Source organism: Sus scrofa, chromosome 8, assembly GCF_054392235.1.
Source record: "Sus scrofa isolate SSC_HxYL_T2T_F1_AM1 chromosome 8, Sscrofa_HxYL_maternal_Yorkshire_Landrace_v2.0, whole genome shotgun sequence".
Lineage (NCBI taxonomy): Eukaryota > Metazoa > Chordata > Mammalia > Artiodactyla > Suidae > Sus > Sus scrofa.
This window is the reverse complement of record NC_139390.1, coordinates 75,159,245-75,184,236: the sequence shown is the minus strand read 5'-3', so window position 1 is coordinate 75,184,236 and position 24,992 is coordinate 75,159,245. Positions and strand designations below refer to the sequence as shown.

At 38.1% G+C, this 24,992-nt stretch overlaps 1 protein-coding gene across 2 annotated transcripts in view; it reads left to right on the top strand.

Moving 5' to 3' along the window:
* The window catches only part of ADAMTS3 (ADAM metallopeptidase with thrombospondin type 1 motif 3), a 273,735-nt gene that overhangs the window by 180,729 nt on the left and 68,014 nt on the right, over positions 1 to 24,992 (top strand). For both annotated transcript variants that reach the window (XM_084972446.1, XM_021101423.2), the window contains one exon: positions 23,083 to 23,282. In XM_084972446.1, coding sequence (XP_084828572.1) covers positions 23,083 to 23,282 — 200 coding nt within the window. The remainder of the gene's footprint in view (positions 1 to 23,082; positions 23,283 to 24,992) is intronic.

Here is a 24,992-nt window from a genome sequence, read left to right as displayed (position 1 = left end):
TGTTGCTTTTGGATGGAATGTCCTATAAATATTTATTAAGTCCATCTGGTCTAATGCTTCATTCGGGGCCTGTGTTTCCTTATTGATTTCCTATCTGGATGATCTGTCCATTGCTGTAAGCGGGGTGTTAAAGTCCCCCACTATGATTGTGTTATTGTCAATTTGTCCTTTTAAGGTTGTTAGCAGTTGCCTTATATATTGTGGTGAACCTATGTTGGGTGCATATATATTTAACATTGTTATGTCTTCTTCTTGGATTGATCCTTTGATCATTATGTAATATCCTTCCTTTTCTCTTAAAATACTCTTCATTTTTAAGGTCTATTTTGTTTGATATGAGTATTGCTACTCTAGCTTTCTATTCCCTTTGGCATGGAACATTTTCTTCCATCCTCTCACTTTCAATTTGTATGTGTCCCTAGAAGTGAAGTGGGTCTTTTGAAGACAGTATATATGGATCTTGTTTTCATATGCATTCAGCCAGTCTATGTCTTTTGGTTTTGGTATTTAGTCCATTTAAGGTAATTATCGATATGTATGTTCTTATTGCCATTTTATTAACTGTTTTGGATTTGGTATTGTTGTTCTTTTTTCTTCTCTTCTCTTGTTCTCTCCCCTTGTGGTTTGATGATTATCTTTAGTGTTGTATTTGAGTTGATTTTTCTTATTTGTTTGTGTATCAATTGTAGATTTTTGGTTTGCAGTTATTCTGAAGTTTTGATATAAGATTGCTTTGAGTTGTTGGTTTCTTAACTGCAAGTGCACCTCCAGTGTCCTGCATTTGTACCCTCCTCTTCTCACAATTTCTGATTTTGGTGGCATTATTGTGCATGGATGATTTCATATCTTTACTGTATATGTACTGGTAAGCCTTGTCATTTGTGGTATTTTTGTTTCTGACTGTGGCCTTTTCTCTTCTGCCTAGAGAAGTCCCTTTAATACTTGTTGTAAAGCTGGTTTAGTGTTGCTGATTTCTCTTAGCTTTTGCTTATCTGTGCAGGTTTTGATTTCTCCTTCAAATCTGAATGAGAGCCTTGCTAGGTAGAGTATTCTTGGTTGGAGGTTTTTTCCTTTCATCATGTTAAGTATATCATGGCACTCCCTTCTGGCCTGAAGAGATTCTGCTGAAAAATCTGCCAGTAACCTTATCAGGGTTCGCATATATATATATTTTTCCAATATGGCATTTATTGAAATTTGTATCAAATGTTACAGGTGAAGAAAAAGTTCCAAGTTAGTCATCTGAATTACTTATTTATTTTCTTATTTTTTATTTTCCCACTGTACAGCAAGGGGATCAAGTTATCCTTACATGTACACATTACAATTACATTTTTTCCCCACCCTTTGTTCTGTTACAACATGAGTATCTAGACAAAGTTCTCAATGCTATTCAGCAGGATCTCCTTGTAAATCTATTCTAAGTTGTGTCTGAGAAGCCCAAGCTCCCGATCCCTTCCTCTCCCTCCCCCTCCCATCAGGCAGCCACAAGTCTTTTCTCCAAGTCCATGATTTTCTTTTCTGAGGAGATGTTCATTTGTGCTGGATATTAGATTCCAGTTATAAGTGATATCATATGGTATTTGTCTTTGTCTTTCTGGCTCATTTCACTCAGGATGAGATTCTCTAGTTCCATCCATGTTGCTGCAAATGGCATTATGTCATTCTTTTTTATGGCTGAGTGGCATTCCATTGTGTATATACACCACATCTTCCGAATCCAATCATCTGTTGATGGACATTTGGGTTGTTTTCATGTCCTGGCTATTGTGAATAGGGCTGCAATGAACATGCGGGTGCATGTGTCTCTTTTAAGTAGAGTTTTGTCCTGATATATGCCCAAGAGTGGGATTGCGGGCTCATATGGAAGTTCTATGTATAGATTTCTAAGGTGTCTCCAAACTGTTCTCCATAGTGGCTGTACCAGTTTACATTCCCACCAGCAGTGCAGGAGGGTTCCCTTTTCTCCACAGCCCCTCCAGCACTTGTTATTTGTGGACTTATTAAGGATGGCCATTCTGACTGGTGTGAGGTGGTATCTCATGGTAGTTTTGATTTGCATTTCTCTTATAATCAGCGATGTTGAGCATTTTTTCATGTGTTTGTTGGCCATCTTTATATCTTCTTTGGAGAAATGTCTATTCAGGTCTTTTGCCCATTTTTCCATTGATTGATTGGCTTTTTTGCTGTTGGGTTGTATAAGTTGTTTATATATTCTAGAGATTAAGCCCTTGTCGGTTGCATCATTTGAAACTATTTTCTCCCATTCTGAAAGTTGTCTTTTTGTTTTCTTTTGGGTTTCCTTTGCTGTGCAAAAGCTTTTCAGTTTGAAGAGGTCCCATGGGTTTATTTTTGCTCTAATTTCTACTTCTTTGGGAGACTGACCTGAGGAAATATTCATGAGGTTGATGTCAGAGAGTGTTTTGCCTATGTTTTCTTCTAGGAGTTTGATAGTGTCCTGTCGTATATTTAAGTCTTTCAGCCATTTTGAGTTTATTTTTGTGCATGGTGTGAGGGTGTGTTCTAGTTTCATTGCTTTGCAATGCTTGCTGATAAGACTTTCTTTTTCCCATTTTATGTTCTTGCCTCCCTTGTCAAAGATTAATTGACCATAGGTGTCAGGGTTTATTTCTGGGTTCTCTATTCTGTTCCATTGGTCTGTCTGTCTGTTTTGATACCAGTACCACACTGTTTTGATGACTGTGGCTTTGTAGTATTTCTTGAAGTCTGGGAGAGTTATGCCTCCTGCTTGGTTTTTGTTTCTCAGGATTGCTTTGGCGATTCTGGGTCTTTTGTTGTTCCATGTAAATTTTTGGATTGTTTGTTCTAGTTCTGTGAAAAATGTCATGAGTAATTTGATAGGGATTGCATTGAATCTGTAGATTGCTTTGGGTAGTATGGCCATTTTTACAATATTTATTTTTCCAATCCAGGAACATGGAATATCTTTCCATTTCTTTACATCTTCTTTGATTTCTTTGATTAAAGTTTTATAGTTCTCGGCATATAGGTCTTTTACCTCTTTGGTCAGGTGTATTCTGAGGTATTTGATTTTGTGAGGTGCAATTTTAAAAGGTATCATATTTTTGTATTCCTTTTCTGTATATGTTATTTGTTTCTTTTCCCTAGCTGCTTTCAAGATTTTCTCTTTGTCTTTAATTTTGATCAGTTTGATTAATATGTGTCTCAGGGTGTTTCTCCTTGGGTTTATTTTGTATGGTACTCATTGCACTTCCTCGATTTGAGTGAGTGATTCCTTTCCCATGTTAGAGAAGTTTTTGGCTATTATCTCTTGGAATATTTTTTCTGTCCCCTCCTCTCTCTCTTCTCCTTCTGGCACCCCTGTAATATGGATGTTGGTGTGTTTAACATTGTCCCAGAGTTCTCTGAGACTCTCTTCATTTCTTTTCAATCTTTTATCTCTTTTTTTGTTCCACATCTGCAATTTCCACTAATCTGTCCTCCGCTTTGCTTATTCGTTCTTCAGCCTCCTATATTCTGCTGTTGGTTGCTTCTAATGATTTTTTTTTTCAGTTATTGTGTTTTGCATCTCTGCTTGCTTAAGTTTTAAATCTTGTATTTCTTTGCTCAGTGTTTTCTGTAAATTATCCATCTTTCCCTCCAGTTTATTTCCAATGTCTTGCATCATCTTCAGCATCATCAGTCTAAAGTCTTTTTTCCTGGACGCTCAGAATCTTCAAATCACTTAGCTGTTTTTCTGAGGTTTTTTTCTTTCTCCCTTATCTTAGTTGTATTTCTCTGTCTTTTCATTTTTATAGGTTTTTGGTGTGGTGTCTTTTTTGCAGACAGTAGAGTTGCAGCCTCTCTTGCTTCTGATGTCTGCCCCCACCCCCCGCCATGGCTGAATTTGGTATGGGTGCTTTCTGTGGGCTTCCTGATGGGAGGGACTGGTGTCTGTCCACTGGTAAGTGGGGCTGATTCTAATCCCTCTTGTGGGTAGGGTTTTATCTCTGGGTCAGATTAGAGGCAATTGTGTGCTGGGGGTGGGGTGTCTTTAGGCAGCTTGTTTACTGATGGTTGGGACTGTGATCCCACCTGGATTATTGTTTGGCCTGGGGCTTCTCAGCACTGATGGGTGGGGCCAGATTTTCCCAAAATTGCTACCTCAAGAGAAACACATGCTGATGTATATTCCCAAGAGCTGTGCTTCCAGTGTCCTTTCCCTACAACGAGCCACAGTCACTCCCTGTTTTCCCAGGAGATCCTCCAAGCACTGTAGTCAGGTCCAACCCAGATTCCTATGGAGCCTCTGCTTTTCCCTGGGACCCAGTGCACATGAAAGTCTGTGTGCAGCTTTCAAGAATAGGGTCTCCATTTTTCCCAGTCCAATGGAATTCCCACACACAAGCCCCATTGGCCTTCAATTCTAGATGCTCTAGGAGCTCTTTCTCCCAATGCCACATCCCCAGGCATGGGGACGTGGCATGGAGCTCAGAACTCTTGCTCCTGTAGGTGAGTTCTGTGAAACAATTACTTTCCAGTCTGTGGGCTTCTCACCCAAGAGGTATGGGGTTGCTTATATCAGGTAACCACCCCTCCAACCTCTTGATGTGGCCTCCTCTTTGTCTTCTGGAGCAGGACATCTCCTTGAAAGTTTCCAGTCCATTTGGTTGAAGGCCATTCAGCATTTGGTTGTAATTCTGTTGTTTTTATGAGATAAATTGAGCTCCAGTTCTTCTATTCCACCGTCTTAATCCTATCTCCAAGAGAACAAAATTGGCCACCATTTCTTTACTCCTAAAATATGTATTGAGCACCTATTAGGTACTAGCTATCATTCTCTTCATTTTATAGAAAAACAAGACCAAGAGACATTAAGTGACTCACCCTGGTTCTCACAGTTAATGGCTAGCAGAGCCTGAGTCCCACAAGGCAGTCTGACTCCAGCTGCATTCTTATCTCTATGCCCTCATGCCTCTTGTGAAGGAGGACAATCTGCATATAATTTTTTAACTCATTTAGAAAGCTTCACTTCATTTAGTTCCCTTCTTGGATGATTTAATAGGTTAATGTCATTACACTGATAAGACTGAGAAAAATGAAATCTAAATAACAAACATTTATAAAGTTTTTGAAATGAAGAACATATGTAGTTCATTGTTCATTGTATTAGGTTCTATCATCCAAGCTAATTATGATCACATAAAGAAAAGCCATTATATTTTTAAAATAAGCGGATTAACTGAAAGTGAATAGTCCATACAGTAGTATATGTACCATGAATGTGCACCCAGACCTCCTATTCAGGAGCTGATGGAAGTACTTCTTGAAATGTAGATTCTAGGCCCCATCATAGACTTTGTGCAGTAAAGCATCTGGGCAGAAACCCTAAGAATTAGGTGATTCTTAAGTACACAAGCATGCTATAGAACAATCATAACCTTCTTTATTTCCTGAAGGTTAAATAGAATAACAGCTGGTTTTATTTAAAGGCCTATAAAGTTTACTAAAGGAGTATCCAGCATACATAAACACCAAAGTCATTCATATCATGTCAGGCATGTGACGGGGAGACCTTTTGAAGGATGATCTCATAGGCATTCTTTGGCAAAAATCTGGCGAATGTCTTGTATACTCAGGCTGGGCTTACATTAACCTGACATTCTGCTCCCCAAGATGTAAATTTTGTGGCATGATTTAGTGTTTTTGTTATAAAGTCACTTTTTTGTGCAGACAGAAGACAGTCTTTGTGGGGGGCCTTCTGCCACTCTTGCATAAATTATTTTGTGTGTATTATGATGAGATATAATTTATTTAATTATACACCCACTCTTGGATATATAACTTGTATGGATATATAAAAACTTGTCTGGATATGTATATCTACTCTGGACACATAAAAACTTAGATCTGGTTTTTCCTTGATATTATCACTTATAGTACTATTAGAAACTTCAATAATAATTAGCTTAATGTTTCAGGAGTTCCCATTGTGGCTCAGCAGAAATGAATCCGACTAGGATCCATGAGGATGCAGGTTTGACCCCTGGCCTCACTCAGTGGGTTAAGGATCTGGCGTTGATTGCCATGAGCTGTGGTGTAGGTCACAGATGCAGCTTGGATCTGGCATTGCTGTGGCTTTGGTGTAGGCCAGCAACTACAGCTCTGTTTGGACCCCCTAGCCTTGGTACCTCCATATACTGCAGGTGTGGCCCTAAAAAGACACACACACAAAAATTACCTGTTATGTTTTCCTTTTCCATTCCTTTTCCTTCCACTTTTTATGCATTGATACATTATGATCCATTTAAACCCTCATTTTGTCTAAACTCAAACCACATACCTACTGATTTGTTGACTCTTTTTTTTTTTTTTTTTTTTTTTTTTTTTTGTCTTTTTGCCATTTCTTGGGCCGCTCCCACAGCACATGGAGGTTCCCAGGCTAGGGGTAGAATCAGAGCTGTAGCCGCCAGCCTACGCCAGAGCCACAGCAACGCGGGATCCGAGCCGCGTCTGCAACCTACACCACAGCTCATGGCAATGCCAGATCCTTAACCCACTGAGCAAGGCCAGGGATTGAACCCTCAAACTCATGGTTCCTAGTCGGATTCATTAACCACTGCGCCACCTTGGGAACTCCTTGTTGACTCATTTTTTAACAAACATTTACTCATCTCTTCATGTGTTTCAGGCTTATTGGACTACTTTATAGCACATGTCCTCATTTTAAAAAATGGATGCAATCATTAATTATCAGAATTTTCTTTTACTCACAAAAATATTCTGCACTCAAAAACATTTATGTTCCTCTGTCTGCATTACCATGAAGTCAGTATAATGAAGAGTTCCAAAGCAAATAGCATAAAGGAGCACTAACTCTCATATACTGTATGCTTGTTATGTGAACCCACCTGTATTGTAACAACTAGTGTGTAGTACTTACCTAGCTTTCAGCCTTGTTGTATGCAGTTATGTGCTGTGGTGAGTTTTATTATCTGTGATCATTCTTTGCTTTTACTAAGAAAATATCCTGACTTCCATCAAACAAGAGGAAAAATATAGCCCATGAATTTACCCTTGAATACTTTTTTTTCTTTTTTGAAGTTTTGGGTTTATAAACGTTAGAAGAGAGTCCTCTGGAATCGTTAAATATATTGATTAGAGTCAGATGAGATGATCCTTGAAGAGAGAAAGCTTTGATCAATTTCTTTAAGGATTTTTTTTTTGGATATTCTTTTATTCAGGTGGGCAGCATTCAGGGCTGATGAAATAAGAAAAATGGCAGAAATAAGTAGACTGTGTGATGATAAATTATGAGGTTAACTCTCCTGGAGAAAAAAATAAAATAAAACGAGGCTAAAAAAAGGATGTATAGTTTATGACATTTTTGGACAATGACAAAAGGCTTCGATTTAATGAGGAAAGGAAATTTGCACTAGCAAATGCTATTGGAGGGACGTTGAGAAAAGATAATTTAAGTGGCCAAACATAGGATGGGTGTGGACAGAAAGCAGGGAAGGAAAAGACCCACTGTGACATATAGAACCTGGAATATGACATTGGATGCAGAAGTGTGGACAGAATGGCAAATCTAAGAATGTTACAGATCAAGAACTATTCAAATTTGGAAGTGGCTTAATGGTGCAAGCAAAGTAGAAATGATTTCAGGGTTTTTATTGCTTGGAGAGGAAGTAAAAAGATTGTTGAAGGATGTATTATTTTGAGATAGGTTAATGCTTTGAGAATAATAATAATAAGACATTGGACCGGCAGTATAGAAATACCCTATAACTCAAGGTATGAAGCTTAAGGGTTAAAAATGTATTAAAACTCCATGACTAAATGATTTATCCAAGGGAACATGTGTAAAAAGCAAAGGGCCTTGGGTGATTCTTTGCCAACTGGAGAAAACACAGGATCTAGCAAAGGACCACCTAAAGAGATGTCTGGAAAACTAAGCGTAGAGAAAAATGAAATGTTGAGTTGGAAGCCTGCATCAGTGCAGAGAGCATGTGATGATTCACCCCATGGAAGAAAGAAAAATGGGCTAGAAATGGGAGCAGTGGTTAGAGACAAAGGAAAGAAATCCTGATTCAACTCCGGTCAGCTTTTGTAAAGAAGCAGCCATAGCGACTGTAGCCTGGATGGAAAGGTGTGAGGAGGACAATCTGCAGATTAGGGGGTGAACATTATTAAGTTGCAAACCACCCCAAAATGAAATGTACTTGCAGGAATGTTTTGTCTAACAAATGCTTGGACTAGGTCAGGGGTTTATAAAATATTACTTAAGAGCACCTGGCACATCACAGGTGTTCAGTAGCCGTTTGTCAAATGAACGAGTCTTTTCTCATCTCTGTCATGTGTCTACTCCAATGGATTTCTGTAAATTTTCTGAACACTAAAATTGTGTTAATAGTGATTCTAGTGAAACAGTTATATTTAAATGTAAGCTAAGAACCAGATTGGAAGTAGTAGGGATACAGGAGAGAAAATAGAGGTATCAGGCAAACTCCATGCAAGTATAGAATCAGAGAAGCAAAGCTCTGGAGGTAGGAGGGATCTCGCAGGTCACTGAATAGCCCAGCCCTCTCATGACATGGCTGTGGATTTGAAGCTTAGTTTTGTTAAATAACTTACCACATACGTGTCAAGGTTCAGTTCCAGGAAATTGAAGCCACATCAGCTATTTTAAGCATGAAAGGATTTAATATAAAGAATTAAGCACACATTTAAATTGTTGGAAAGATTGGTTGTTAGGCTTGGGCTCCAGGACTAGTTCCAGAATGAGGCAGCTGGTTGACCCACCTGGGCAGCTGCTGTTGCTGCTCACATCAGGGAGGAGAGAAGGAGCAAGCTGCCATTGGACCTGTTAAGTCCAAAGCTTGCCACTGAAGATGCTCTCTGAGGATGACAAACTAGCACTCCTTCCCTTTCCTCTCAGCATACACAGCTGGTGACTAAACCCAGAATATTTATGGCAAAAAACCTCAGTCCCCACCATGCCTCCCTTGCCACATTTACCACTTCTGAACTCAAATCTCTAGTAAGTGCATTTAATCGGCTTAACCAAATGCTTACCTGAGAGCCTAGCTCAAGCACACTGGAGCTTGCAGTTCCAGCTTCTACAGGAGTGCAAGACACCATGGGGTTGGAATGGGTACTGACTGCCAAAATCACCATATTCACACCTCTGCTGCCACAGCTAGCAAAGCATATCACTGCAACGAGAACATGGGAGGCCAGTTATCATTGAACATAAGTGCACAAAAGAGAATTATATAGATTCAGTTCTCCTTCTAGAAATCACATTCTAATACCGAGAGACCTCCAAGTAAGATGATCACTCAATTTGTTCAAACTGGGCCACATCTTAAAGTGGAGAGAAAACATTATGCCAGGATAACAGGTGTGATACAGAACTGGCCCAAGAAAACCAGCTTTGAGCCTATCTGTAAAATATTTAAGATTCTTCATGATAATTGCTTCAGCTTCCCTTAAAGACCGCATCTGTCAACCCAGATCTTGACTTTACATTCTGCTCCATCTTCTTAAAGTTATGTTCCCCCAAGATATCAGCCCTGTTGAGGTCTCATGCATACACTATGTCCTTATCTGGGTATGATCCTCCCTGTTTCTCCATGGGTCTAACTTCTGGGTGTCTTTCAAAATCCAGCACAGCTGACACCTCCTCAGTTGAAATGTTCTTAGATTCTTCTAGGTAGAGGAATTAGGTTCTTCTTCAGTTACATACTTAACTGGTGTGAAAGCATCTGTTTGTATTTTTTTCCCTCCTATAAGCTGTAACCTCCTCAGTGACAGGAACTTTATTCCTAGATGCCAGGTCAGATTCTATACTCAAGAAATGTTTGGTAATGGATGGAAAGAATTAAGGAAGAGTGGAAAGAAATAAAGTAACAAGGGAATGAGGGGAGCCAGGAATCGAAAGGAAGGAAACCCTGCTTCCCCTTCCTTCACTTATCACAAGATTCCTTTCTTGAGTGAATAGTTTCACTCAAAACAAAGGCACCGAGCCCAGGATTACTCCAGTTCGCTGCCTGGAGGATTTCTAGTCCGAATCTTGGGGAAGGAGAACCCAGGTTCAGCTTGACAGACACTTAGAATTGGGAAGCCAGAGTTGAGTGTTTTCTGTGGCCCTTGTGGTTGATTTTAAGGGATGGTCCACCATGAACCTGATTTACAGAATTTATTTCTTGCCTTCACGTGTGTAACATGACTTCCTGGAGTTCATCCCCCCCCAATTTTCTATCATCTAAATGTGATTTTTAAAATCCTAGTTTGAAATTCTGTAAAGAAATTTAGTGTGGAACACACTCAGTGAATATTTCAAACATCATGTTCTTTGGACTGTAAGGCAATACCTATGTTTGCTAAGATTTTAATTTTTTGAACTTGCTCCATGTTTGTGTTAAGTAACAAGCAGCTTTTGGGGTTGGGCTATTCTTGGAAGACAATTTCTTTCTGGAAACACATTTATAGTGAGTGCCTCTTGTCTCAGCCAGCTTTTACTGAACAAAGAAATCCACATTGTTTTTTGAGAAAGGTGAATAGAATTTTTTTTGAGACTTACTGAATACTGCTCGGCCTTAAATTTCTTTCTTCTTTGTATAATCCATGTGCTGCAAGGATTTATTCAAGGAAATTTAATGTGTCATAAGAGTATGATTTTTGTATTAAGAAAGGGTTGTCAGGCTGTTTACACTGAACATTTCACTACTAGTAAGTCTGAATAAATGTGTATAGAAAGTCATTTAGGAAAAGCTCAATGGCTAGAGCGAATAGACAGAATAACATGCCTGTAAATCCAGGTTTCTAAACCCCTACTTGTTCTTAGCAAAACCAAATTAAGTGAACTTCTCATCTTGGCCAAGATGGAATAACAAAGACTAGATTTACCTTCCTGTTCCAAACAACCAGAAATGGACAAAACATATGAAATAGTAGTTTGCAAGACACTATCTGGCAGCAGAGGACAGTGGTCCCTAAGAGATGAGAAACAAATGCAGGAAGCCTCAGTGTTACCTCAGTTTGCTCCCTGGAGGGTTTCTAGTCTGACTCTCAGGGAAGGAGCCCCAGGCTGAGCCTGACAGATGCTCAGAGTTGGGAAGCCAGGGCTGAGACTCTAGAGGGTGAAGGTGGCCTGAGTTCATATGACTGAGTCTGAGAGAAGAGAGAGCTACACAGAGGTAAAACACTGAAGGTCTGAAGAGGTTCCCCTCTAGTTTTCACTTGAGTCCTGATCAGCACATATACATGAGGAAATTTCAAAGCTTGGAAAAGATCCACCAAGAGGATGAGAGGTAACAGTCCCAAACTTCCCTAGGGCTGGGCTTAGTGCCTGTTCCAGTGAGGGGGACCGGAGGATTCATGGTTCACTCAGCAATGGGATGGAGGGGTCTTGCCTCAGTAGTGGTGAACAGTTAGCTCTTTTTTTTTTTTTTTTTTTTTTTTTTTTTTTTTTTAGGGCCACAGGTGCAGTATATGGACGTTCCCAGGCTAGGGGGGTCAAATCGGAGCTACAGCTGCCAGCATACACCGCAGCTGCAGCAATGGTAGTTCCAAGCCACCTCTGTGACCTACAGCACAGCTCATGGCAAGGCCAGATCCTTAACCCACTGAGCAGGGCCAGGGATCTAACCTGCATCCTCATGGATCTTAGTGAGGTTCGTTTTCGCTAAGCCACGACGGGAACTCCCTATGCACAGTTAGCTCTAGATGAGCACTGCTCTCTTCCTGCCTAATATTTTTTTTAATTAAAATATAGTTGATTTACAGTGTTTCTTCAATTTCTATTGTATATCTAAACAAGACCTGAAAGGATCTAACTATTTTTAAGTAATTTAACCTCATCCAAGAACAAAGCTCATAGATATTTATAGGAATACAAATATATGTAGCAGCCAACAAAGTAACATTCTCTATGTCAGACAGCTGATCAAATTACCAAGCATGCAAAGAAGTAGGAAATTGCAACCCATAATGATGAGAAAGATCATTCAGAACAGACAGAAATATTAGAATTAGAAGACAAAGCATTAAACAGCTATTAAAACTATATTCCATAATTTTAAAAAATAGAAGATAGAGAAACAGCCTCATTTTTTTTTTTCATCCATACGATCAATACTATCTGGGAAGATGTATTATAGGTATGTATTTTATATGGGTAAAATGTAAATATTACAGTGTTTCCTTCCTCTAGCATATTTTATTTCTTATATTAAGAGTAGTTTGATTTAAATTCCACATGTAAGTGATATCATATGGTATTTGTCTTTCTCAGTCTGACTTACTTCAATCAGCATAATACTTTCAAAGTCCATTTATGTCACTGCCAATGCCATTATTTTAGCAAATAAGTATCTTTAGTGGAAATTCATTTTAGAAATGGCTCAACAATCTTATGAGAAGGCCAAAAATACTATGTTATTAAATGTAATTTGAATAATGTCATTTGTGGGTTAGGAATTGCCCTATACCATTCATGGTATGTGGTAGCAAATGTTCTGTCATAAATTTGTCTTAAATATGTAGTAGTTATTATGGCTCAGATATACTGACCACATAAGATAAAATCATACTTACATGACCTTGCATCTAAACATAGGCCAAAACTGTTTCATTGGCATTATTCAAATAAGCATAACGCTTTAAATTTAAAAAATGTTGAATGGCTTCTTCTTTAATATTTTTATGTTATGATAATAGACTTTTATTTTATTTTATTTATTTTATTTTATTTTATTTTTAGGGATGCACCCACAGCATATGGAAGTTCCCAGGCTAGGGGTCAAATCAGAGCTGTAGCTGCAGACCTACACCACAGCCACAGCAATGCCAGATCTGAGTCACATCTGCAACCTATTCCACAGCTTGTGGCAACACTGGATCCTTAACTCATTGAGTGAGGCCAGGAATCAAACCTGCATCTTCATGGATACTAGTCAGGTTCTTAACCTGCTGAGCCACAGTGGGAACTCCACAATTTTAATTAATTAATTTATTAATTAATTTATTTTTTTTATGGCTGCATCACGGCATAGGGAAGTTCCCACCCAAGGATTGAATCCAAGCCACAGTTGCAGCAACAGCAGATCCTTTAGCCCACTGTGCAATGGGGATCATCCCCATACCTCCACTGGGAACCAAGCCTCTGCAAGCAGATTCTTAACCTACTGCACCACACCAATAGACATTTTTAATTCCATGTTGCCATAAATCTACTTTAATAACAATTTATTGGATGTAGCATAGTAAAAATTTAATGCATCACAACAAAAAGGCATAAAGTGAATTTTTAATCACTTAGTATATAATTCTGTGCTATGGATGTGTAAATAGATAAATAATCTAGATCTCAGCTTTACCCAACCTTTTGTAGATTATCTATAAAATATTGAAACATAGATAACATTTTATTTTTCAGAGCAGAGACTAAAGATGTCCTTGACAATATTCTGATATTTGTCTTCGCCTTCAGACTTTAACACTCTCTTCTTTAAATGGTGAATGAGAAGTTTTTTCTTATTGTGATAAATTACCAGACCTCTGCATTGTCATGAATTGTTTTATATCATAAAGTAGGTTCTTTTATAGTGCATTTTTCCATGTAAAATATGTTTTAATTAAGAATTATATCCTTGATCAAGGATTCGGCAACAAATTAATTATACATGTAATCAGTCATATATGATCAAAAAAGCTGTAACAATCATAAGCAACTTTAATATCTAAGATAGAAATTATGGCCCAATTATTAATTATGGAGCTCTAGCCAGGAAGGAGATCCTCTAGCACAGCCCATTTATTTTCCAGATAAGGTAACTGAGGCTCACAGATAAGTTTGACATCTTTCTCAAAATCATGCAGATGGATCTTGGCAAAGCCGGTCCAGACCTCTGTTCTCATTGTATTTGTTTTATTGCTGCATTAAAAAAATTCCCACGAACTCAGTGGCTTAACACCATACTCTTTTATTAGCACAGCATTCTGTAGATCAGAATCCAAGGTCCCTGGACAGGGTTCTAAGCTTAGGGTATCACAAGGTCCAAATGAAGGCTCTAGCCAATTTGAACTCTGCTCTGGAGGCTCTGGAAAAGAATCCACTTCCAGGATCGTTTAGGCTGTTGGCAGAGTTGAGGTCCTTGGCGTAGGACCGAGTCCCCTACCTCCTTGCTGGTGTTGACTGCCTGCATCTTGAAGCCTTGCTCTGGATCTTGCACAGGCTCCTTCTAGACTGAAAGCCAACAATGGTAAGTTATACTGTCACAGTTCACATTTCAGACCTTCTCTCTGCAGCCAACCAGCAAAAACTCTCCACTTTTAATGGCTCAGAAGAGTTAAAATGCCTGGATAATGCCTCTATTTCACAGTCAACTATGCATATACCATAATAATATTTCATCAAATTCACAAGTTCTGGGGACCTCTGTGAGGCTATTTCAGAAAGTTTGCCTTCCACACTCCTGAATCTATTCTGATTTTCTTTGTTTTGGACCACACAGCCTCACTCTGAAAGATCTATAATATACATACAAATTATAAGTTTGCATATATGTATAAAAAGTTTACACATAGCTCACACAAATAACTTAGATATTCATGTGGCTCATTCCATCACTTTACAAGATCTCTGTCTACTTCTGGCCTTCTTTTAAACATCATTTCTAAAAATGGTGCCCACTTCACCTTGTCACTCTCACTCCCCTCATCTGTCTTATTCTCCTTATGCTACTTCATTCTTATCACTGGAATGTAAGTTCTATGCAGGCAGACTCCACGTCTGCTTTGTCCCCTGCTGTACTCCCTCCCAGTGCTTAGAACAGTGCCAGGTCTAGTAGCCTTGTTCTTTAAATACGTATCAGAGATAATAAGTGGGAAGTTCCTGTCGTGGCACAGTGGTTAACGAATCCGACTAGGAATCATGAGGTTGCGGGTTTGATCCCTGGCCTTGCTCAGTGGGTTAAGGATCCATTGTGGCCTTGAGTTGTAGTGTAGCTCGCAGACTCGGCTTGGATCCTTCATTGCTATGGCTCTGGTGTAGACCGGTGGCTACAACTCCAATTAGACCCCTAGCCTGGAAACCTCCATATGCCACAGGAGCGGCCCCAGAAAAAAGCCAAAAAGACAGAATAAAAAAAAAGAAAGAAAGAAATAATGTGGGAAATGTTAATATTCAGAGTTTGTGTAAATTTTTATTAAATCACTCCACATACCTTTGGAGAAGAAGTATTCTCAGGTAGAGTATCTGAGGAAATTTGAGAAAAAAAATCCCTTTACTCCTAATAAAGTAGCATATAGAGGCAACTGATAAAAATAATTTGAGCTTTGAAATTGAGAGCTGTGAAATGGAGTTCTCTTTATCCTTTATGCAGTTGAGTTTACTTAGAAAACTTAAACTTATAGCAGTTTAAGATAAGTAGGATGTAGTTTGGCAAATTGGGTGTAAAGACCTCTTCCTTCTCTTAGATTTATTAGACCTGTACTACAAAGGCTATGAATAAGAAAGAACATAATGTAATCAAAAGGAGGAGAAATGTTCATTAACATACTATTAAGTGCATAAAGAACTAATGTTTGAAAATTAAAAACAATGCTGTCTTCCAAAAGAAATCCTATAAAATTGGATTGTGATGATCATTGTACAACTATAAATGTAATAAATTCATTGAGTAATAACAAAAAAACTTTGATTTTAGCTGTATAAAAGCAACAGAAGAAACAAACTAGAAAAAAGATCACTAAAAACAAATGAAGTACTAAAATGAGATGAAGAGAATAAAATAATTAATTTAGGAGATTTTTAATATAAACAGAATGTATCATCCTTTTCAAAGGATTCTACTGCTCAAGAATATTTCATTAAAGAAGAGTGAGAAGAAAAATGAGGAAAATTGAGGACTATAGCAAGAAGGATATAGGTGGGTTTATTTATCAGGGGTCTTTTATTTTCAGTTGTTAGGAACTAACATCAAGCTATCTTCAGCAAGAATATTTTCAAAAGAAGTTAGAGAAGAAAATCAGGTGGTAATGGTTTATTGACTCCAAAAACTGAAAAGGTCAAGGTTTAAGAAATGATTGAATTCAGAAGCTCAGAGTCATCATTGGAACATCACTCATCTCTCCATTAATAATCTTCACTTTCCTCTTCTTGCATTAAACTTCAGCGATTCTTCCATGCTCACCCTCAGCATCTTCAAGGTCATATTCTGCCAATTTCAAGCTCAGTAGAGAGAACTCCTCTCTCCTATAGTTCCAAATAAACAGTCCTAAGTCATAGTTGCATTGGCATGAGTTAGGCCACCTGCCCATCCAATTACTAGAGTCAAGGAAATGGAATATAGTTCTTGCCCTGCCTGGGTCAGCGTCCACTGCTAGAGCTGAGTACAGAAGGGTGGAATAGGGAGGTGAAGCCAGGAGGATGTAGATCCATGTAACTGCATGAGCTGCCTGGAGAAAGATGGATTCTCCACACCTAGAGTTACCAGAATACAGAATTCTCATTTAAATTTGAATTCAGATAAACGTGGAATAAGTTTTTAGCATTAGGTATGTGCCATGATGTCATTTGGTACATACTTATACTTAAACAAAAGTTTATCTGACATTTGAATTTAATAGAGAATCCTGTATTCTGTCTGACAGCCCACCCACACCAAAACATTTCAATGATTTATTCAAAAAAATGGATGGAATGGGGCTGAGCGAGCAACAGTGATGAGAGTCCACTACTGTAGGAAAGGTGGACCAAACCTTTCAACAGATATTACCGGGCCAGAAGAATGTGGATGTGATCTGTAGGCAAGCAGATTACAATAAGAGAAATGAAACATAAAATGCATGAATGCAAACTAAGAATAAGAGAGACCAATGGAAGAGGGAATAGGGAAAAGGAGGATTTGAAAAGGGGGATTCAGCAAGGTGAGCTGCCTGTGCAACTTCCGTTTCCCTTCCTCTTTTATTTCAAGGCCTTCCCCTTCATCCTTTCAAATAGGATCTCAGTACTATTCATGATCTCACACTTTTCCTAAATGTGTACTTCACTGGCCCTCAGTGACAGAAGTAGATTTCTGATTGGACTAAGACACCAATGGGAATGGGGTCTGTTCTTTGATTTTTATGTGGATTTGTGATTAAATTCTGGCCACTGAAATATGTAGTTCAGTGTCTCAGAGGGCTTCAAGGAAAGTCTGTTGGCCTGCTTTTAAGAAAGCATGCATGAAGATACAATTTGTTGTACCTGATTATAATGCTGAAATTGGTGAAGCCATTCTGAAGTAATCAAAGAAGGTAATCTGAAGACAAAATCTGTATATCAAGAACTGTAGGATATGAAAAGACGGAGAGAATGGTGTACTTGATGATCTGTTGATGAGCTGAGTAGCCCAGGAATCACTCTACCTCTATGCCTCTCATAGTGGAAACTAATATATTCCCTAATTGTTTAAAACACTTTAAATAAGGTTTTCTTTTATTTGTGGCTGAAAACATTCTAACTGACATGTAAGAGATTATTATTGAAAGCCAGGATTTTTTTTTTTTTTTATATTGGACACTGAGGTGACTTTTCCATTTTGTTTGCTAATGATCACAAACTCAAAGCCTGAAAACATTATTTTTCTTTTTGCTTAAAATGTAAGTTTTCCATCTAAAAGATTACATATGCCACCCCTTGAAGTAGTCAGTGAAAACAAAAGCAAACATGTATTTTAGAATTAGAGCTTTTGGGGACAAGAAGTCACGGAAATTAATATTTATTCAATGGTAATGTCTTTTTCTCAAAAAAAGCAACAGTTACTTAATGAAATTTCAGAATTGACATCATAAATTGGCTTGAATATAGTTCTTTGAACTGTCATTGTGGAATTTCCCAGTTGGTGAAGGATTCAGTTGCTTTTCACAGAAACGTTTTCTATCTTGATGGAATAGTGCCCCTCTATGTGTGGAGATGCTGTTCCCCTATATTTTTGGAATCATAACAATATAAATTTTTTAACATTATATCAATGGAAAAGTCACTATTGGATGTTACAAACAGGTCAACACAATTATTTAAGTTAACTCCTTTTTGCTCCTGATCTTAACAGATGACGTGGTGGATTTTATGTCTATTTTTAGCTCTAATCTTAGGATCTCCACTTACCATTGGAAAATCCAGCTTGTGGTATTCCAGTCACTTCATTTTCACAGCAGTAGTCTGTTCATGAACAAGGCCAAATTTCTACATATAGATTAATTCTGTGTTTATTGTTACTGCAAAATATTTTTCTTCCTCCTTTTCTGAAGTGATGCACTACAGAGAAAAGCTGCTGTGGGACACTTTGGTAAAGTGAATCCTACTTTATCATCCATTTATTAACATGAAATTAACTTGCATTCCCAGAGGGAGTAGGAGAGCAGGGAGCATCTATCCAACAAAAGTAAATATTATCAATGTCATATCTGTCAAGACCAGATTCAGTGGCCCCAAAGAAAACCCAGACATGGCCTAAACATGAGGGAGAAGCCATCCCCCATGTGCAACAACATCTGGCCCAAGGCAACCCAGGGCTGGGTTGCCCTCTCCATAGTCACCTTGGGTCAGATCCCTCTTTTATAGCTACTCTGTCAAACTCAGCACATACTTCGAATCCAAAGTTACCTCAAAGAACTCCTAATATCACGTCCTCGGTCCAGGCAGCTGGAAGGAATACTGAGTGAAGGACCAAAGGGGCTTGCTTGCCGAGATGAATCACCCACCTTTGAGAAACCTGTGTAGAAGCCTTTCATACAAACTAATTTAAGCCACTGAGGTATAAGCAATACCTCAGTTTGTATCTCATTGGCTTATCCTAAATCATGTGTGGTCCTTAGTTTTAAGGGAGTTTGCTGATGACTTTTAGCTGGGTTTATTGCTACCTCATGTTGAACTGGCCTTCCACTCCTTAGGCATAAGAGAATGGATATAGGCTAGATGATTCTATACCATTCTCTATCTAGTATGCTTATTCCACCCAAAGTGTATTTGTATCAGATACAGAATTAGAGCTCATATCTTTCCAATTTTAACTTTGTCTCCTGCCATTTTTCACACCATAGGACTTTTTTCCGAGGTGGGAAGTGATTTCACCACCCTACACTTAGATTTCCCTGTAAATAAAATTAAGCACATAAACATGCTGTATTCCATTCTGAACATGTCTTAAGCCCAAGTGTTATAACCATCAAAACAAATTACATTCTACCTTACCTGTTTGCTAATTTCAAAAGTCTGATTTAACCATGTATCCTGTCTTTAGCACTAAAAGTTCAGTATTTATTGTGACTAGATTCGTTACCTTTGTGCCCCAAATATTTCATGTTTTCCAAAAGCAGGCTTTGTAGTAAAGTCATTCTTTTTCTGCAAGTTCCTTTATAGCATTTGGGAAGCTATGGGGTACAAAAAAATCGGGGGGATATAATCAGAAAGCTTCCAAAATATTAATTCTTTCAGTAACTTCTAAGGTAGGTTTCAAAAACCCACAATTTCCAAAAAGTTTGAAAAAGAAAATTCACTCTAAGTACTAAGAGAATTGCCTTTCATATTTTTGTGAAGCTTGAAAATAACCAATTGCAAGACCTTATTGATTGATACATTCTAAGATGCTGTTTTCCTGCTGATTCTGTTATCACACCAGTCACTCTCTGCTGACCAGCTCAGCCACAATCTTTCAAGTCACCTTGAATGCACTTACTTAGCAAGATGCCAACAGATTGTCACCAGAGATCCATAGTTTGCAACACCCAACACAAAATACCACTCTCTTTTCACTTCTTGAACTTGCCTATTGCCCTTTCTGAGATTCCTCGGTCCTTAAAGTGGAAAACAGATCTGATAAGGAATGTTTGGACATGATTAGCAGGATATTTACCTTTAATTGTTCCTATTCCTATACTTACAGGGGCGAGGGGAGGGACACAAAGATGACGGTAGAATTAGAGACAGAGGAGATCTAAGATTTTGTCAAAGCATATGTGCGCTTTTAAACTCTGGCTTTGTAAAGGTGTGAACTATTCCTAAAAGGCATCTTCTGATACCCTCATTTAGATATGCTCAAAGTAGAACTTGTAGAAGTGATTTAAGCCTATACAGTTGTGACTTGATGATACAGATTCAGCTTCATTCTGAATATAAATCCATCTGGGACAATTGTGTGGTTCCCAGAGCTAACACCTAAAGAGTTCTTAACCTTCAGGGTCTACCATGTGTGGGTACTCAGTAAATCTTCATCGAGTCGAGGTCAGTGCCATCTATAAATTTACTCTTTTGAATTGGATATTAGGTTTTTCATCTACTAAGCATGTTCATCTCATTGGAAAAATCCTAATTTTGCCTGAAAATAAGCATTCTAGATTCTTCTCTGCTTTATCTACTTTGTGCTTGGCATGAGATACTGTTACCCTCATTCTTTCTGAAGTTACCAGCAATTCAGATTTTCCTTTCCTAATTCCAAATTTGTTCCTACCTCTTTTAAAAAAGAACTATAGCCATTTGATTTGTAATATATAAAATAAAATGTAGAAGCTTTAAAAGGTGTAGAAAGCTTCTCTTAATGGGAAATCATCATCATAGCAGTAGTAATAGCCATAAATACTATTTATTGAGCACTTATATCTTAACACTAGTCATATCATTACAGCAACTATGCAAAGTAGGCATTATTATCCCATTTTACAGATGGGAAAACTGAAGTTCAGAAAGGTTAGGCATCTTAAGTAAAATGACCCCACTTGGATGTGACACTGCCAGGATTTGAAGCCAGGTATATCAGGTTATAAATCTCAAGATCACTATATTATAAAGTAGGCATACTAAGAAAAATTCATTATGAATGAGGACATTTCACAGCCTCTGAACTACTTGTACTTAATAGAGATATGTATAAATAAAAGTGCCAGGAGTTATTCCACAGTGTTTCTTTGAAATGTTTGACATTGCCCTCTTTAGGAGTCGTAGATAAGAACATTGGACAGCACAGGAGGAAATAGAGTCAGAGGTATTCTTGATTGAATAAAAGCAGTGGTTGAAAGGAAAAGCTTCTCTTGCAATGGTTGAAAGACAAAGTCTTCCTTTCTCATTCTCAAGTTCCTCATGCAATGAAAAAAAAGATTCTCTTCTCTTAACCAGAAAACCACCTATTTAAGGAAGGATGCAAAGGCCAAAGCAAAGGTGTCTTAGACCAGAATGAGCTATCCTTCTGAAATAAGCATTCAGCCTTCTTCATTCATGCATCAGACTTAATGACATGATGACATTGCTAGTTTATTTCCATTGGACACTGTCACTGATAGTTCTGCCAAGTAAGAACCATTTTTAGAACTGGGAGCTCATGTTTGAATTTCCTATTTGTACACTAGCTATCACAACCTTGCACATTCTCAAGTGTGTGAAGAGACTTGAGGTTGAATAGTAAAGCTGTTTGCAGGTGCAGTTTCTTACCCTCAGTGTGGGTTTACAGTTCTTAAAAACAACTTTTGAGGAAAGCTTTCTGTTTGATGTGGATGGTGGTGAGAATTATTTACACATTGTGGAGCCAATGTGATTCCCTGACGAGGAAAAAATGCCAGCTAATGATCTAACATTTGCTCTAGGGTCAAAGTGAATTCAGTATAGCTTTCAACCCTGAGAAGTCATATTCAGAGCTTGTGCCCATACTTGTAGGAGAAGGTGCTAGTGTTTCTCCATATTTTTTAAAAGTGGAAAGGGTGTGAATGAGACCTGTACTTCTGCCACTTCTAATCCCATGTGGCTTGGCCTTGGTCACCAATCTTCTTGGCCAAGGGACTTTACTTTTTGCCCCCTCAACTTTACTAAAACCACAAAGGTGGAGAGGAAAATGCCTATTCATTAATGTCAGACACTGATTCAAATGGCTTGCAGACCTCAGTACAGCATTCAATAAGCCTCCATATAGAGCGTGAGTCAGAACTGGTTCTGTCAAACTTGTTTTATATATATTATGGTTGTTTTAGACATCGAGGCAGTGTGTAAAATAAAATCCTTTCCAGGTTTTATATCTTTGAAATGTAAATGAGTATTCTTTCAGTTCTGTATGAGCAGTTTTGAATAATATCTTTTATTTCAGTATCCAAATCATATATTTTATTTTTCAGTTCACCAAACATTTTCTTTGCCAAAAATATGGTAATCTGAAGGCAGATCATCTAGATAATTAGAACCTGAGAATGCTTCTCTCAGTTTCTTTCTCTCCAGGTGGATGGATGGATGGAAGGATAGATAGATAGATGATCTAGAGATATGTATGTATCTGGTTATCTGTATATTTCTCTATATGTATATCTGTTTGGAAAGTTCAAAAAATAAATTCCTTCCACAGCATAAAGTAAATTGTTTCACATATAGGTAATTTTCTGGCTGATTTCTTACTTTGGTTTCTCATGGATTCAGATACGTAGCTGTCAAAATGACCTGCTACTCAAATGATGGCTAGTACAAATGTAGAAGGCCTAGAGTGTCTCCCTAGCATCATGTACTAGAAAACCGTGTTCCTAAGAAATGAAGTAATATATGATGACTGATCATCGTACCATTAAATGCTGTTGTGTTGCCACACTATATAATTTGGTTTTTAAGTTAAAGCTACTGGAAAAAGAAGCAGTTTAAGTTTATGTGATACAAATTCCACACTCCATGATGAAAGTAACTTAAGTTAACCACTGTAAGCTTATCAACCTGAGATTTTTAAAATTTATAGTCTCTGTTTATTTAATGACTACTTCACCTGCACATGTTCTGTGCCCCCACTTTCTGTGCATTAAGGAAACAGCTGGAAGAAGACAAAAGTACTCTTATCTTCATGGAGCAGTTGGTCTGGCTGGTGGCACTGCCTTCTGTGCAGTGGTATTATTTTACCCTCAATATTGATTGCTGTTCTGTATCAAATGTATGGGAGATCTATCTGATCCCATGCGTATGCACATAATTTAAGGAACAAACTGAAAAGCAGCATCTCGGTGACTATGCATGATAATTATCGGCCCCCAAGAAGATCCTTTTTTGTAAGAAGTCATTAGAAAGCCCACTGGGGAAACTGAAACACCTGGGTTCCTTTTGTTTCTTCATAGAGTCGAATCTGGAAGGCCTTGATGATCTAGGTACTATTTACAGCAGCGTTGATCAGCAGCTGAATGAAACCATGAGGCGCCGCAGGCACGCGGGAGAAAATGATTACAACATCGAGGTGCTGCTGGGAGTGGATGACTCTGTGGTCCGTTTCCATGGCAAAGAGCACGTCCAAAACTACCTCCTAACCCTCATGAACATTGTGAGTAGTGACTCCCTCTTTGAGACTTTTTAATTTTTTAGTTCCCTTATCCTGTTATCAGAGGGTCTTTTGGAAACATCTCTGAGGTTGGCTGGGACTGTGCACCACATCCAAAATGTGGACATAACTTCATTTAGTTCAAATATGGATCTACATTTTTAGCATACAAGAATGCAAAAATAAAGGAAGCCTTAAGTCGGATTTCCTTTTGGGTGATCAACTGGTTCTTCATTGTCATCTAAGAGAAATCATAAATGTAAAAAAATTGTAATGCAATGGAATTGTAACATGAATTACTCTTTTCCTTTGGTTCTGTGGATAATCAAAATTCTCAGGAGTTCCCACTGTGGCTCAGTGGGTTAAGAACCCGACTAGTATCTATGAGGATGCAGGTTCAATCCTTGATCTTGCTTGGTGGGTCAAAGTGTCCAGCATTGCCATGAGCTTCAGTGTAGGTTGCAGACATGGCTCGGATCTGGTGTTGCTGTGGCTGTGGTGTAGGCCGGCAGCTGCAGCTCCGATTCATCCCCAGCCTGGGAACTCCCAAAAGCCATAGGTATGGCGGTAAAAAGAATAAAAGAATAAAAACCAAAAAATCCTCTCAGGACTTTGTCCATCTGACTTGACAAAGACCATGAAGGATGAGCTAGTTCTGTCTAGGATCGATTTGCATCTAAGGATGATGAGGAATTATTTAGGCTTAATAACTCTGTGTGGATGCTTGTCATTAAAGCTTTTGAATAGAGTGACAGTTTTCAACATTACGTAGTTGAAGGTAATATAGGTACCAAGCACAGTCAACTCTTGGCACAGTGATGCACTGCAGTTATAAAGGACTCTTTAAATGTGTTCTTTATTTCTTCTTTATGAGCCTTATTCTTATCCAGAAGAAATATAGTCAATATCCTCAAATTGGTGTTCTTTTATTCCTTGTGAATTGGCAGAGAGCAGTTGAGGGAAAGTAATACATAAATCATCTATTTCTAAAAGATCATTGAGCTAGTGCACTCTATTTTATATATTTTATATCCTAGAATTAGAAAATACAAATACACATTATGTTGATACAACAAACATATTACCTAAGCCTATTCTTTCTTTCAGCTTTTGACTTCTAATGTAATTTCTTTGGTCATCTTACCTTTTTTTTTCATGTTAAGATTAGATTTCCAACAGTTATACTGGAGAAGAAAAATTATCAATTTTATTAATCATGGTTTTATTTATTTGAATATTTAAGTCAGTAATTAAATATATATTTTGTTCACTGAGATGCCAATGTGTAAAATTCTGCATATACCATGTCTCTCTGAAGTGGAAAATGAGCACAGAAACTCAAACACATGTTTATTTATTCATTGGCACTAATTCTGATTATGAAGAGCAATTATCACACAGAAAACAAATTCCTGTGGAGATGCCATTTTTACTTGCATCGTTCATTGTGCTCCTGGCTGCTTTCTCCTTGTACTATGGTGGCAGTCAATTAGTATAGACCTGTTAGACCCCTAACTGGTGCTCGGAACTACGGAAAGCTCTTGGAGTAATGCAACAGAGATTTCCTCTGGTCCTTATCCTCACAGTACTTAGTCAAGACCTCAAAAAGAAATATGTAGAAATATGCAAAATGAGTCATAAGAGGTATGCTTCTATTAAGACCTATTGGTAGATACTGTATTATAAATTCTGTAAACCTTTAGAAGGAGCAGT